This window comes from Mesoplodon densirostris, chromosome 2 (genome assembly GCF_025265405.1).
Source record: "Mesoplodon densirostris isolate mMesDen1 chromosome 2, mMesDen1 primary haplotype, whole genome shotgun sequence".
Taxonomy (NCBI): domain Eukaryota; kingdom Metazoa; phylum Chordata; class Mammalia; order Artiodactyla; family Ziphiidae; genus Mesoplodon; species Mesoplodon densirostris.
The window spans coordinates 39,084,675-39,100,084 of record NC_082662.1 but is presented as its reverse complement, the minus strand read 5'-3'; the positions used below and the strand labels follow the sequence as shown (position 1 = coordinate 39,100,084).

The window sequence follows — 15,410 nt, the reverse complement described above, 5'->3', positions numbered from 1 at the left end:
CAAAATAAATAAATAAATATTTTTTTAATTAAGGAAAAAAAAGGTAGATTTTGCTGCGGTGGCAAGTAAACCCAAAACTTCAATGGCTTCATTCAATAAGATTCAGTTTCCACTCTTACTATATTTTCATCTCAGGTCAGCTGGAGGCTTTGCTCTGTGTCATCCTCATTCTGGGTCTCAGGCTGCTGGAACAGCGAACATAAATAATATAGAGTATTGCTTGTCACTGTTTCAGAGGGTAAGAGAGAATATGTTGGAACTCACACTTGCTCTTAAAGCTCTCACCCGAAACCAACACATAATCACTTTTTTTTCCCATTGGCCAGCACAAGTCATGTTAATATCTCTGGAATACTAGAGTAAAGCTTTAATGCAAAAAATGACACCCTGGATCTCCACAAATAGAAGTATCATCTACCTCTGTTGTGGCAGAATTGAATGGCTCTTGACCTCATGATCATAGCTCAAGGTGATGTTTACACTGTTGTCAACACAAGTTATTAAACTATAAAGTCAATTAGAAAGAAACATCCCTAAAATTAAAGAAACAATCTTGGTTCTCCACTCCATTGAGAGAAAAACAACTCTTTAATTAATTCAGGTAGATCCTGGATGTAGGGAAATGAAACAGAATGATATTTAAATGTAATTAAATGTGGATTAACTATCCTGGCAAAAATATATGTTCTCCATGTATTCATTATACTAGCTCAGGTTTGCTTGTCATGTTGTATAAAGCAACCTATTAAAACCTCAAAAGGCCAAAGGCCCAAGAGGTAGTGAAACAAAACAAAGACACATCTGGACAGGCATATTTATAGCTTTATGAATATACAGATGTCAAAGTGCAGATGATCCTCAAAGAGGAAAATCAACAGAACTTGTCATGAACATTCTAGAAGTTAACATCTCAAACCAATAAAGTGATTTTCAATGTTTTAATTCTTTGGACAAATATCAGGACTCCTTCATAGATCACATTTTCCTGGACAAATACTGTGACCTCTTTCATATGTATGTTATCAGTCCCCTTTCACCAAGTATTCTTTTTTGGTTTGCCAGACTTTTTTTTTTTTTTAGTATAGTTGATTTACAATGGTGTGCCAATCTCTGCTGTACAGCAAATGACTCAGTTATACACACATATACATTCTTTTTTTTACATTCTTTTCTATTATGGTTTATCACAGGATATTGAATATAGTTCCCTGTGCTATACAGTTGGACCTTGTTGTTTATCTGTTAGTTTGCCAGACTTTGACTACAAGGTTCATATTCTCTCTCCTACAGAATGTCACAAGGTCTCAGTTTTCCTACCTGACTGTGAGATATCCCCTCCTCCCTGCAGACCGCAGGGCAGTTTCTGAAAGGGGTCTTAGATTGTACTTGTGTATAAAAAATTCTGATGTAAGGAAATGGAGTGTGGTGGTGCTAGCCTCTGGCTGGTAAGCACTCCCTTCCTCTAGAATATAGTCTTATAAAGGCAAATCTCATTTTAAAATCTGAGTTTGTGGTCTTTTACTCAAAACAATCATATAAAGAATCCTTTTTGCAAAAATACTTAAGGACTTCATAGCTTTCCCAAAGGCCTTCCTTAATACTTTGATAAGCCAAACATCCTCTTTTGAAGTCTAGTGTCTTCATCTTTGATTTTCTTTCCCAATTAACTGTCAGATCCTCACTTTTCAATAGCTTTGGGTATGATGTGTTAAGTTTCCAACATCACTTCCATTGCTTCATAAGGTACTGTTAACTTTTGCAAGACTTGCAATTTCACTTTTCAGTGGATGTGCGCTGTACTGCCCAGTGATTTAGACAAAGATGTCAACAGAGAAATGCTAATGTTAAGCAGGGTGAGATGTTTGAGTTAAGAATAATTTCTAAGTAGTCAACTTATTAGTGAATAATTTGATGTTATGACAACTTTCACTTCCTGATATGAGCTGAATTGTGTCCTCCCTCCTCAAAATCATATACTTAAGTACTAACCCCTAGTACCTCAGAATGTAACTGTATATGGAGACAGGGTCTTCAGTTAAAATAAGATCATTAGGATGGGCCCTCATCCAATATGACAGCCTTATAAGAAATTTGGGCACAGGGAATTCCCTAGCAGTCCAGCGGTTAGGACTCCACGCTTTCACTGCTGGGGCCCAGGTTCGATCCCCGGTCAGGGAACTAAGATCCCGCAAGCCATGTGGTGCAGCCAAAAAACAAAACAAAACAAAGAAACAAAAAAAGAAATTTGGACACAGATGTGCACAGAGGGAAGACAATGTAAAGACACAGGAAGAAGATGTGCATCTACAGGCCAAAGAGAGAGGCCTGGAACAAACCTTTCCCTTATGTCACTCAGAAGGAACCAATCCTGCTGATGCTTTGATCTCAGATTTCTAATTTCCAGAACTGTAAGAAAACAAATTTCTGTTGTTTAAATCACCCACTCTGTGGTACTGTTATGGCAGCCCCAACAAACTAATACATTTCAAACTCTGCTACCTCATAACTGTGGAAAGTTGGATCGTGAAAGGGTATAAGGGAGCTATGGAATCATATAGCAAGCTACCTGGGGAGGGTGAGATCAGCAAAGATGTCCCAGAGGAAGTAACAGCTAAACTGAATGTTTAAGTAATAGATGTTCATCCAACTGTAGGCTAACAGGTGGATTGTTCCAGGTAGAAAGGACCAGAGACAAAAGACTAATTTCTCGGGTTGGTAGATGCAAACTATTACATTTAGAATTGATAAACAACAAGGTCCTAATGTATAGCACAGGGAATTTTATTCAATATCCTGTGATAAACCATAATGGAAAAGAATATTAAAAAAATAGTGTATGTGTATAACTGAGTCACTTTGCTGTACAGCAGAGACTGGCACAACATTGTAAATCAACTATATTTCAATAAAATAAAATAAAATAAAAAGACTAACTTCCAACATGCCTCCCTACAACCACTTGGCCTCTCCCATTGCGGAGCACAGGCTCTGGACGCGCAGGCTCAGCAGCCATGGCTCACGGGCCCAGCTGCTCTGCAGCATGTGGGATCCTCCCGGATCGGGGCATGAACCCATGTCCCCTGCATCGGCAGGCGGACTCTCAACCACTGCGCCACCAGGGAAGCCCCCCTACAACCACTTTTTATCCCACTAATCCATTTTCCCCACTGCACTAGCACTGTATTTCTAAAACACAAATCATGCCATGTTATTCCTGCTCAAAACTCTTACATGGCTTCCTGCTTCATTCAGGATTAAAAAGCCTAAAGTCTTGGACTTCCCTGGTGGCACAGTGGTTAAGAATCCACCTGCCAGTACAGGGGACGCGGGTTTGAGCCCTAGTCCGGGAAGATCCCACATGTCACGGAGCAACTAACCCCGTGTGCCGCAACTACTGAGCCTGTACTCTAGAGCCCACAAGCCACAGCTACTGAAGCCCGCGCGCCTAGAGCCCGTGCTCCACGAGAAGCCACCACAATGAGAAGCCCGCACACGGCAACGAAGAATAGACCCCGCTCTCTGACACTAGAGAAAACCCGCGCAGCAACAAAGACCCAACGCAGCCAAAAATAAATTAATAAAGGTATAAATGTATTAAATAAATAAAATTAAAAACCTAAAGTCTTAACCCAGTCTCCTAGGCCTTACATCACCAGGCCCCTACCTTATTCCAGCATTATTTCATGCTATTCCACCCCTGCTCACTTTCAGTTTGTCACAGACTTCTTTCTTTAGGTTTTTCAAACAACTTCTTTCAGTTTCAAGGCTATCCAATTTGCATGGAACACTATTACCACCCTCACCTCTTTTAACTAATTATTCCCTACTCATCCTTCAGATCTCAGCCGATTAAATCAGTAAGCTTCTCACTCTGCGCTTTTTCATAGCACTTCTTCCAACTGTAATTAAACTAATTACGCAATTAGTCTGTCTCACGTAAACTGTAGGGACCTATGTGTCTTGATTATAGCTATATCCCCAGGGTCTCACATCGTGCCTAAGTACTCCATAAATATTTTCTGAATGAAGAGCAATGGTTCAACTAGAAAACTAAAATGAGTTTTGTGTGACCGGAGTTTAGAGGGATTTTCCAAAAACCCTGCTAAAAACCCAAAACCTCAGTCTCTGGTGGTACCACAAAATATGTAAGATAGGACCTTAGGTACAGTGACAAACTGGTGCTCACTCTGCCTCCTTCAGGTAGCCTATGCACACCGACTATAGTGTTATAGAGAAAAAGACCATGTCCCTAGTTTTCCTGATTTTCCAAGCTGGGATTCCCAAACTTCAGAATGTAAGTTTTGTTGGCTCTTCATATTCTTAAATCTAGGCACTGACTAGATGGGTGGGCGGGATGCAGGAACTCAAGACCTATGCCCAGAAGTGTGAAGAAACCACAGTATTCTCGATGCCCTGATCTCAGTCCATAAGTGACCAACTTTTGGCATTCTCACTAAGACTACACTGGGATGGCATGTAGTGCTAAGAGATGCCTTTAGGTGGCGCTACTCCACTAATATACCTTATAATTTATGAAGGCGGACATGGAATTCAGCTGCACACTGGTTTCTCCAGAATCAAGAAAGATAAGAGAGTTTGGACTCATGGCAGGTCACACCCAGCATCCCTAAAAGAAACTGTTTCCATATCAGGTCTGACCAGACAAATAAGACAAGCAAGTATCATGGATGGATACTCCAATGGCTTTATTAACTCCTTCTTTCTGGGGATGGCAGGACGTTATAGCTGGAGAGATGAAAAGGAAGCCAGGAAGTTGTGGTCTCAATATGGGTCACTGAAGGGGTACAGAGGGTGACCTGCATCTCTCGGGACCCTCTTCCCATCCACCTGGAAAGAGAGACAGATGACTCCATTAGTAGGAGCTGACATTCCGAAGACCCAGAACATCTTTTCCCAAGAATCTTACTCAACAGCCACACCTGCGTACAGCACTATGACAGATGGCACTGACTGGCCTCAGAGAATGCGACAGTGCCAAGGGCATTCCAGCACCAAATCCACAGCCTGGTACGTGGCTGACCCTGCCCCTAAGAGTTTGCAGTCTCAGCTGGGATAAGGAACTCTTTATTTCCCTATGTGCAACAGGGAAACCTCTAACAAGGTTGAGAATGTCCCATTTATATCATTTATATCATTTACTGGGTTATTGTTATGTGTCAGGAACTGGGATCTTTTTACACATAGGAAGCTGAAGGTTGGAGAAGTTAAATAACTTGTTCTAGGTTACAAGGTATCGAGATGCAGGACTGGAACTCACAGGCTACATGCCTTATCCCTCACCCAGACTACTTCGCGGAGCTCAGAAAAGAAAAAAGAGCCCATTGTGTCCAGGACAGCAATCCTACCAACAACATCCTGCCAAGCCTGTGACCATCAAGGTTGAGGCCGGACTTAGGGCAGAATCCTGTCCCAAATCTCATATTCCCTGACTCTGGGGGGTGATACACACTCACCGTAAGCATGGGCACGATGAATCGCAAATTTTTATTCAGGGCATCCAGCTGTTTCATCTCCTCCAGGCTAAAAGTGAAGTCAAACACCTGGGGATGGGAGCAGGGTGGGGGGCGGGGGGGGGTCAGTCAGGAAAGCCAGTTTTGTGAGTGGAAGTTGGGGTTCCAGAACAATGCCTTCTTAGCCAAACAGAGTCAGGGCCAGACTGTGTCCCAATGGACTAAAGAAGACAGGACAGACACATCACCAAGTACCTGGATGTTCTGAAGGATATGGGAAGGTGTGACACTCTTGGGGATGCAGCTCACTTTCCGCTGGACCTGCCACCTGAGTGGGGGATTGAGGTATAGATGAGGAGGTGGAGTCAGTACACATAAGCACTTTTTTTTTTTTTTGGTCCTCCATGCAGCCTTCTCTGAGCTCCTGGAACCCCTGAGCCTCATAGTAATAGGGAACATGCCTCAGAGTGGCCTCTCCCCAGATGACACGGCAGGATTCTCAGCCTCATCAAGGCATTTGGATAAGGAACCCCTCAACCCTTGCCTCCCAACCCAGAAGCCTTCTCCCTAACCTGACTGTCTTTCCCCAAGATTGCTTGTACCTGAGCAAGATCTGAGCTGGAGATCGGCCATGCTTTTCAGCCAGTGCCAGGACCACTGGCTCCTCAAGCAGGACAGGCTCATCAGGATCACGCCAAGCACGATCAGAGGAGCCCAGAGGGCTATAAGCAGTCACCTCCAGGCCGCGTGCTTGGCAGTGGGCAATCAGCTCATTCTGAGCCAGGTATGGGTGGCATTCCACCTGAGCCAAGAAACAACCTATCATCACGAGGTGGCCACAGCCAGCTTGCTGGCCCCACCCAGACATGCACATCGTGACCAACCCTGCATCACTGACCCCCTGCTTCCCCTCAACCTGCTTTTCTCAATCTCTAGACAGTTTTCCGCTGTTTCATTCTCTTCCCACACTTCAATGCCCTTCCTTAAGCAGAGGATTTCTGCACCACACTTCTGACAACTTTCTAGCCATCTCTCTGAAGTAGAGCCATCATCTGCTCACTCATGCTCATTTACATACACACACACACAGACACACATAGACACACACACACACACACACACACACTGCCCCCAAACCAAATGATCTTTGCTGTGTTCACCTGCAGGACAGCTGGGCGCACAGAGGCCACACTGAGCACATCATCGATCTGCCGACTGCTGAAGTTGGACAGGCCCAGTGCCCGCACCAGCCCCTTAGCCACCAGTGCCTCCAGAGCCTTCCAGGTCTCCTTGTAGTGGGTGGAGTCATAGCGTATAGTCCCATCAGCATTCTTAGGAAAGGGGTTGTCTCCCCGCCTGAGTGAAAGACGGCCCCCTCGGTGTGGGCACAAATGCCAGGCTCCTGCCTACCTGCCCGTCTAGCCACGCTACATCCCATAATCCAAGCCCAGAAAGGGTAAAGGGCCAAGAATGAGAAACAAGCATGGTTTTTCACCTTTCCAGGTCATAACCCAAGTGTTAACTCTATATGGAATGCCCATCCCCCCTCTTCTTCTTCCTAGACACATTGTATCTCCTCTCCTCTGGAAAGTCTTCCTTAACTCCTTTCACCTTGGGGAGTTGCATGCCCCTGCAGCCTTCTTCAAGCACAGAGCACAGAGCTGATGGTCGGCTCCTCTCACACCCTCTGTGGGAGCTTACTCTTCTACAACCCCAGGGCCTAGGTCAGCAGAAGCTAGTACATTTCCCGAATGTACAAAGGCAGCAGGAGGGACCACCCATGCACACCCTAGGATACACACCATGTGAGGCTGCACTCCTTTTTTGTAGTTAAACTGTAGCAGAAAAGGCTGAGTGTTCCTCTCCTGTTCTGCTACTGTGACTTACAAAAAGTTACTAACATGACTCCGCCAACCCCTGATTCCCTGGATGAAGACTCTGGCAAGGCTCACTCAAAGGCATAAGGCCAGTGCATCAGGTACAGGTCCAAATACTCCAGCTGGAGGTCAGCGAGTGTCTTCCGGAGGGCAGGCTCCACATCCTCGGGGTGGTGCTTCGTGTTCCACAGTTTGGAAGTCACAAACAGCTCCTCCCGAGGCACCAACTAGCATAGGGGGCAGGGTCCATAGTTAGAAGAGCCAAGGGCACCCAATCTCACCCACCCTCACCTCTGGGAGAGGAATTAGAAGGAAGCTGATGCCAGATCCCTCTCGCCAGGCCTCAGCCCCAGCCTCTGAGTTTTCTCACCCCACCCCTCTGTAGCCCCAGTCCTCACCTTGCCAGGTCCCACATTCTCCTTCAGGGCCTCCCCAATCTCAGTCTCATTGCCGTAGATAGCAGCACAGTCAATGTGGCGGTAGCCTATACTCAAGGCATACTTAATCACTGCTTTTACCTGCCAGGTGAGAAAAGCAGAAGTTTTAGCTCTGTTGGTCTGGACCAGAAACTGCCCTCCTGAGGGACACTGATGCGGGGAGGGGGCAGGAATTTACCACTGCAGTCATCCATGCAGTGGAAGTGAGAAGATGGCTCTAGTCTCGGGGACCAGAAGTCTCTTCAGAGACCCCAAACCCTTTGTCCCCACCCCACTAACCTCCAAGGTTTCTTCCAAGCAATCTCAGCAGGGCCCAGCTAAAACAAACAATGTGTTCTCAGCTAGATGCTCAGAAGGTGGATGGATACATTGACACAGGACAGAAGGCAGAAGTGTAGTCATGGAGACAGGTCCCCAGCCCTGGGGAGCTGGTTAGGGAAACATGATACACAGGTAAATAGTTCCCAGGGCAAGGCCACATGGAGAGAGACCCTTAGGAAGCCATGTAGACCAAGAGAACTCAGGCGAGCAGAAGAGGTGATTGGGGAGAAAATGAAGGAAGGCAGAGAAGTGAGATGGAAGCTGGGCCCAGAGTCCCCCACCAGAAGAGAAGAAAGCAGACACCAAGGAGGAGGACAGGTCAGTCAATTTGTTAAAAACCAGACTAACATGGCATTAGGAGCAGAACCAAGGGTGTCAGGCCCCTGCCACTCAAGATCCCCATTTGGGTGTAGCTCTTACTATGCCCCTCACACCTGACCCTACTCCCACCGCTCCATACCCTTCCCCATCCCCTCCATCCCTGCCCCCAATCTTGGCCCTGGCTCTGGCTGTCACCAACTGCCTTCATCTAGCTCCTGGACTTGTCCCAGGCCATGTCAGTGCCTGCCTACAGAACCAGGCTCCTAGGCAGCTGTAGGAAGGAAAGCAAAGGGAAAAAAGGCAGAGTTCATCCAGCCACACCACAAATCCCAGCCTAAATTCCAGAGAGAAGAGGCCATTCTCCTTGCCAGAGTCCCTCCCAAACTGCTCTAAACTCTGACTCAGATTCCAAGCACAAGGAACAAGCCCTGAGGAGATGCTCCACCCCAGGTGCAAGCTGAATCTCTACCTGTGTCAATCTAGGAAAACGTCTCTGCTCCCAGGCTCCCTGAGCTGGAAGGGTCTACACCAGGGGTTGCTAAACTCTAGCAGTTTTCTTTTGGGTTTTTTTTGGCCCTTGAGCTAAGAATGATTTTTATATTTTTAAATAGTTACATAAGTACATAATCACCTCCATTTTGCAAATTGTCTAACAAAATCTAAATTATTAACCACCTCGTTCTTTAAGAAAAAGTTTGCCGACCTTCGGTCTAAACAGTTGACCTAGTTATTCTTTAAACCCTAATACCTGCTGTGTGCCTACCTCTGGCCTCAAGGAACCCAGCGTGGAACAGGAGACGTGATCACAGCACAGGGTGATAAGTGACATATTAGGGGTCAGCATAGGGCCAGGCACAGAGAGGTCCCATGCCTTCACAGCAGTGCACATCCAGTCAGGGAAAGGGCTCCTTCCTACACTCTAGGCAGTGCTGGGCCCCTCAACCACTCCTCTGAATCAGCTGTGGAAGCCAAGTGCTCACTGCTGGTCCCTTCTTCCCTTGTTTCTTCCCACTGCCCTCCAGGCTCATCCCACCTGAGGTGAAGTATAGTTGGGGGGGTGCTGCTAGAAAAAACACAGACACCCTCTCCTGAATAGTGCCTTTTCCCGAGCAGAGGAGCAAGGAGCTCCCCTCCTAATCTCCCATCTCTCACCTGGCCAGGCTCACTCTTCCAGGTGCCCAGTCCAACCAGGGGCATCTTCTGTCCAGTGTGCAGGAGGATACAGGAAGCCGCCATTGCCCCCTGAAACACAGATGGGAAGAGAATGGTGTGGGGTCAGTGCTGCTGCTTGGGCCCACTGATCAAGACTCCTGTAAAACAGGAAGGGGGCACAGGGGTGATAGGAGAAAAAACAGAGTCATGTGTATATGCCTGTGAGCTGAGACAAGGTGCTTGGAACCAAGCAAAGCCAGTAACTCCTGGACAAACACTAACGGGACCACCAGCCTGGCTGCCCTTCTTCCATCAGGCTAAAGAGCTCTAAAACCTAAAAACAAAGGCGAGGTGGCTTCCCAGAAGTACCCAGCCTTAACTACATGAGGTCTCAAACCAGTGTAAGACAGGCAAAGGCCTTTATGAGACAAAGTGAGACCCGGTGACAGAACTGGCTCAGGAAAGGGTCCCTTTTCAAAGGATGAAATGAATGTTCCCAAGAGGTTGTCAGAACTACAGAGACTCTGAGTCCCTCTTACAGAGGTCTGATTGGCCATGCTGCTAGGCCTGAGTGCGGTCTTACAAGGGAAGTATACTATTTTTTAGATGAAAAAAACAGGCTCAGAGAGGTAAAATTATTTGCCCCAAATCAACAGCTAAGTGGCAGAGCCAACTATTCAAGGAGGAGCTGATGGAAGAGGCGGGAAAAGGCAAGTAAACACAGACCTATAAAATACATGTGCATGTACACTCTGCTACAGAAAAACAAGTGAGTTCTGTAGGGCAAGAACCAGGGAATAATGACACTGGCTTTTAAGAATGAGTTGGGACAGTCCCAAGAGTCAAGGGTAAGAGTCTTTCCAGGAAGAGGAACTAGACACAGGACCTCAATGCAGCAGAAAGCAGGAAATTACAGATACATGAAAATTTCCAACTGAATGAAGCAGGTGGGTGATTGAAGCAACCCTGTTTGGAGAGCTATGAAAATCAGAAGTCTCCAAATGGGGAACTTCCCTGGTGGCGCCGTGGTTAAGAATCCTCCTGCCAATGCAGGGCACAAGGTTTCGATTCCTGGCCCAGGAAGATCCCACATGCCACGGAGCAACTAAGCCCATGCACCACAACCACTAAGCCTGCGCTCTAGAGCCCGGAAGCCACAACTACTGAAGCCCGCATGCCTAGAGCCCGTGCTCCGCAACAAGAGAAGCCACCGCAATGAGAAGCCCGCGCACCGCAAGGAAGAGTAGCCCCCGTTCGCCGCAACGGTAGAGAAAAGCACGTGCGCAGCAACAAAAACCCAACTCAGGGGGCTTCCCTGGTGGCGCAGTGGTTGAGAGTCCGCCTGCCGATGCAGGGGATACGGGTTCATTCCCCGGTCCGGGAAGATCCCACATGCCGCGGAGCGGTTGGGCCCGTGAGCCATGGCCACTGAGCCTGCGCATCCAGAACCTGTGCTCCGCAACGGGAGAGGCCATGGAAGTGAGAGGCCCGCGTATGGCAAAAAAAAAAAAAAAAAAAACTCAGACAAAAATAAATAAATAAATAAATAAACTTATTTAAAAAGAGTATTATGGTAGAGCAGGTAATTGGACAAGTTGTAACTATAACCAACACACCAAAATTGTCTTTCCTAATGCTTCTGACTCAGGAAGAATTTTATAGTCTAGCATAACCTTATGGAGGCTACCCTTTCTGCTGAAACAAAAATGTTCAATCTGGGCAGCAAACCACGGACCACTGAAAGCAATACTCTTCATTACCAAACTTCCCAGAGGCACCAACCTGCCCAGGGATCAGGCAAACATGTCTGGACTTCACAGGAGGAACTAGCCTGCTAGCTGCTACCAGGGTCTGTGGCTGGTTTCCTAGGCTTGATCTTCAACCCATGACCTGTTGACCTCTCCCAGATTTACCAGAACACAAGGGATGGCTCTGAAATTACACCCAGGCTGAGAGTGTGAACAAAAACCTGGCCTCAGGGGAAAAGGAAGAACCTCATGCTTGCCTCTCCCTTTCTTTTGCTTGTGAAACTGAAAACCAAAAAGGCTAAGGCTTGAGGTGGCGGACTGGTCCTAAGGCGTGCAGGTGCCCTGTGCCTATTCAGCAGTCCCCCCTGAAGACTGGAGTGCTCAGCCTGCCACTGAAGACTGGTCTGCAGCTCCCACTGCTCAGGCCACCGAGTTGGTAGGAACAACCACTGAGTGGTCTTAAGCTGTTCTTCCACAAACTCTTAAAATGGAAATAGGTTGATGGAAAATAAAGTTTCTAAAAAGAAAAAAAAAAGGCTAAGGCTTGGAGGGGCAGGAATCATAGAGGTAGAAACGGCAAACACAGATCTGCAAAGAACAAGAGCTCCAAAGGACAGAACAGAAGGCAGAAGACAGATTTTTCCTCTAGGACAGGAAGTCATCCTCTACCAGCTCCTGACTTACTCATCTTCTGCCTGGTGCAACAACCTTTCAGTCAGCCCTGCATTAATAGGCTCTGAACTTGTCAGCATCTGCCTAACTGGACCTCTGGCAGAATTCAGAAGCCCTCATGTTATCTTGGGAGAGGTTCTAGATGGAAAAGAGAGAAAAGCTGGGTGTGTGGGGAGAGGGGGGTGAGGGTAGTATCAGGATTCAGGTTTTATTATTCCCAGGTCAGTGCCTAGGTTCCTTCTCTCTGGGGCTCAGTCTTCCTTTCTCAGAGGAGGGCTCTAGAGCTGCCTTGATACAGGAAACTTGAAAACACAGGAAGAGGAAGCAGTATTCACGTGAGTGTTCCCTGGCTGTATGGGCCTTTCTTCTTTGCTCCCCATAAATATTGATGTCCCTCAGCGTTCTGTCCTCAATCCCTTCTCACTCCCTAGTCAAGCTCAAGTCTTCAGTGATCACCTTAATCACTAATTCTTCGCACCCCAGTGAATATATATATTCACCTCCCTCTGGACATCTCCACTTGTATATCCTACAGGTAAGTGAGACTCAACATGTCCAAAAGTATACTTATCAAATCCAGCAACACAGCACAGATTTCAAGCTCTGGGGTGGCACAGACCTGGGCTTGAATCTCAGCTCCCCCATTCTAAAGAGATTTTAAGTACTCTGCACAGTGCCTGACCATGTTCTTCTTTCTGTATACTCTATCTCACCAGGGACTCAAGGCCCTGGATGACAAGTGTTAAAGCAAACCAGACAACCTGTCTACAGTATAATCCATGGGGGTCTTAAAAAAGCCATCTAATGTATTTCAGTTTGTTTGAGGCATTTCTGAGTATTATCAGATTAGGGTTTCGACAGGTGATGGGGGGGTGGTTATCTTCTGGTTTCGAAAAAGCCAGGACGGAAAGCCACCTTAAATATGTAGCAGTGGCCAAGATTTGGTCTATCTGGCTGCATAAAAAATCCTGTAAATACTTGTAAATATTACAAAAGACACTGTTTGCTCTAAACTGTAATGTAAAACCTAAGATTGCAATAACACTTCCTGGACTTTTTTTTTTTTTTTTTTTTTTGCGGTACGCGGGCCTCTCACTGTTGTGGCCTCTCCCGTTGTGGAGCACAGGCTCCAGACACGCAGGCTCAGCGGCCATGGCTCACGGGCACAGCTGCTCCGCGGCATGTGGGATCCTCCCAGACCGGGGAATGAACCCGTGTCTCCTGCATTGGCAGGCAGACTCTCAACCACTGCGCCACCAGGGAAGCCCCTGGACTTCTTGATGTACGTGAAAAGAATATATACTTCCTAAATCTTTATCCAGCCTATCCCTGTCCAACTCCAGGGCCACTGCTCTAGCTGTGACCACCCCTCCCACAACCAGGGATCTCTCTGCTTCCAGTGTGTCCCCTCTCCCCACAAAGCAGTCCCCAAATCTGACCATGTGATTCGCAGGATCTCTTCCAGTAGATCTCTCCTACCCTCGGGATAAGGTCCAGACTCCCTGGTAATACCCTTTATAACCTGGCTCCCACCTCCCCCATCTCTCCACCTCTTCATTTCAGACTCCATATTCCAGGCTTTGCAGAACCAGCCACCATATTTGACTCCAGGCCTCTGCACACTTTCCTCCCCCAAGTCCCACCCTTGCCTGGCTAACTGCAGGTCACCCTTCAGACAGCAGTTTAAATTTATCGTTCCTCCCATGTCCTGACAGTTGTGCACATCACTGCATTTGTTTGTTCATTTTCCCTCACAAATCTTGGTACTCCTTGAGGTCAGGGCCTATCATCTACCTAAACCTGTAGCTGCTTGAGTGCCTGCTCCCTCCCCCACCCCACACACAGCGGCAAATGGGGGAGATCTTGTCAGCAGGAGGGTCATTTGATAAAGTCACTGCCTCCATCACCTTCTTCCTTTACTTCTTGGATAACCTGGAAAAAATCATCTCTGGAAAATAACAAAGCATTTACCATCATCTTCGGTTAAAAAAAAAAAAAAAATCCCAGTGACTCCAGAAAGGATGATACTTGGGTTGCTCTTGTATTACAGATAAGAAAACTGAGACCTTGGGAAAAGTAACAGGACTGATCAGAATCATCAAGACTCTTCTAAGGGAGGTCCTGCAGCCCAGAGTATGGACAGGCTGAAGGGAGAGTTAATTTATACTAACCCCATCCGGTGAAGGTTCAGATTCTGTTCACTTTAACAGAGCAGTGGGTCAACAGAAAAACATGCCCTGGCTTTCCCAAACCCAAGGCAGGTGCCTAAGCAAGCGAACCCACGCCCCTCCTGCCACTTATGAGAAGCGTCTCTGCAATTCCACATTAAAGCCGGAGTTCCTGAAAAAATCGTGTTGGTGGGTAAACAAAAGGAAGATGGCAACCAAAACTTACTGATAGTATGTGCCGAGAGCTTTAAGAGCTTTATCTCACTTAACTCTTATTACATACAGTTCTGATGTAGGAACTGATTTTACCGCTGAGAAAAATGAGGTCCAGAGAAACTGAGAACTTATCCAAGATCACTCAGCGAATTAGAGGAAGCTCAAATCAGAAACCAAGTCGGGCCGCTTCCTCAGCATTTGCTCTTCGCTCTAACCCGCGGGCGGACACATCTGTAGTGAAGGTTCGAGGCCACCTCCACTACGACAAAGATGGGGCAGCAGAAGAGAAACTCACCTCGGCACGAGCACAGGACGTTAGCAGGGAAGTATGGCTTTTCACCTCAGTCCTGTGCCCTGCTAGCGACCCAATGGGCCTCAGCTTCCCGGATTGGTGGGCAGCAAGAAACTGGCCTGAGCCTGGACACCGGGACTTAAGTCTGGCGGCGATGAAGAAGCTCCTCCCAGAGGAGGGGCTGGGGCCGGGCATTCAACATCACGCGCAGTGGTGGACCCCGCCCCTGCCCCCCAGAAACAAACTGGGGAGTGGACGCCTGAGCTGGGTGGTTGCACTATCTCTTCCTCAGGATGCTGGTGGGTAGATTGGCGGAGTTTGGGCACACTCCACAGCGCGAGTTTGGAGGACTCCCGGGCTAGTGAAGCCTGCGCCGACGGCCAAGTAAGCGGCCCCGGAGGCGGGGCCGGGGACGCCTCTGTCTGGCCCATATTGCACCGCGCGCCGCCGCGAGGCCGCTCTGGGCAACTTTTTCTCGTTCTGCGGCCAGAGGGAGGTGGCCCGGCTGCCACGTGGTGACATCTTCTGCAGTCGGCTCCTCCTAAGGACTACAGGCCCCACTCTAATCTATTCTATTCCTTAGAGCCGGGTTGGCCAAGTTCCCTGAAAACGCCTAAGCTGGTCCCATTATTTGGTCAGGCAAACTGAGGTCCAGAGAACAGCCGCAACACAGAGGTTGACAGTAACAGGGAAGACATTGGGACTACAGCCTTCAAGAGGTAAAAGTTAGTGCTC

General features: G+C 47.5%; 1 protein-coding gene across 1 annotated transcript; it reads right to left on the bottom strand.

Annotated features, from left to right (window-relative positions):
- Positions 1 to 4,682: 4,682 nt before the first annotated feature.
- On the bottom strand, positions 4,683 to 15,040 carry AKR1A1 (aldo-keto reductase family 1 member A1). The gene is made up of 9 exons (XM_060083144.1): positions 14,679 to 15,040; positions 9,580 to 9,669; positions 7,747 to 7,866; positions 7,424 to 7,575; positions 6,632 to 6,827; positions 6,074 to 6,273; positions 5,727 to 5,799; positions 5,475 to 5,561; positions 4,683 to 4,848 (listed from the first exon to the last, which is right to left on the bottom strand). The coding sequence occupies exons 1-9, from the start codon at positions 14,868 to 14,870 to the stop codon at positions 4,783 to 4,785; spliced, it is 1,176 nt and encodes a 391-aa protein (XP_059939127.1). The 5' UTR covers positions 14,871 to 15,040; the 3' UTR covers positions 4,683 to 4,782.
- Between the last annotated feature and the right edge of the window lie 370 nt (positions 15,041 to 15,410).

Bases quoted from the DNA above. Each gene is read 5' to 3' on its own strand.
- AKR1A1 (XM_060083144.1), bottom strand. From the start codon at position 14,870: ATGCCCGGCCCCAGCCCCTCCTCTGGGAGGAGCTTCTTCATCGCCGCC. The intron at 9,670-14,678 runs GTGAGTTTCTCT...TCTGTGTTTCAG, and splicing joins CGTCCTGTGCTCGTGCCGAG to GGGGCAATGGCGGCTTCCTG. The intron at 6,274-6,631 runs GTGAACACAGCA...TTCTTGGCTCAG, and splicing joins TGCGCCCAGCTGTCCTGCAG to GTGGAATGCCACCCATACCT.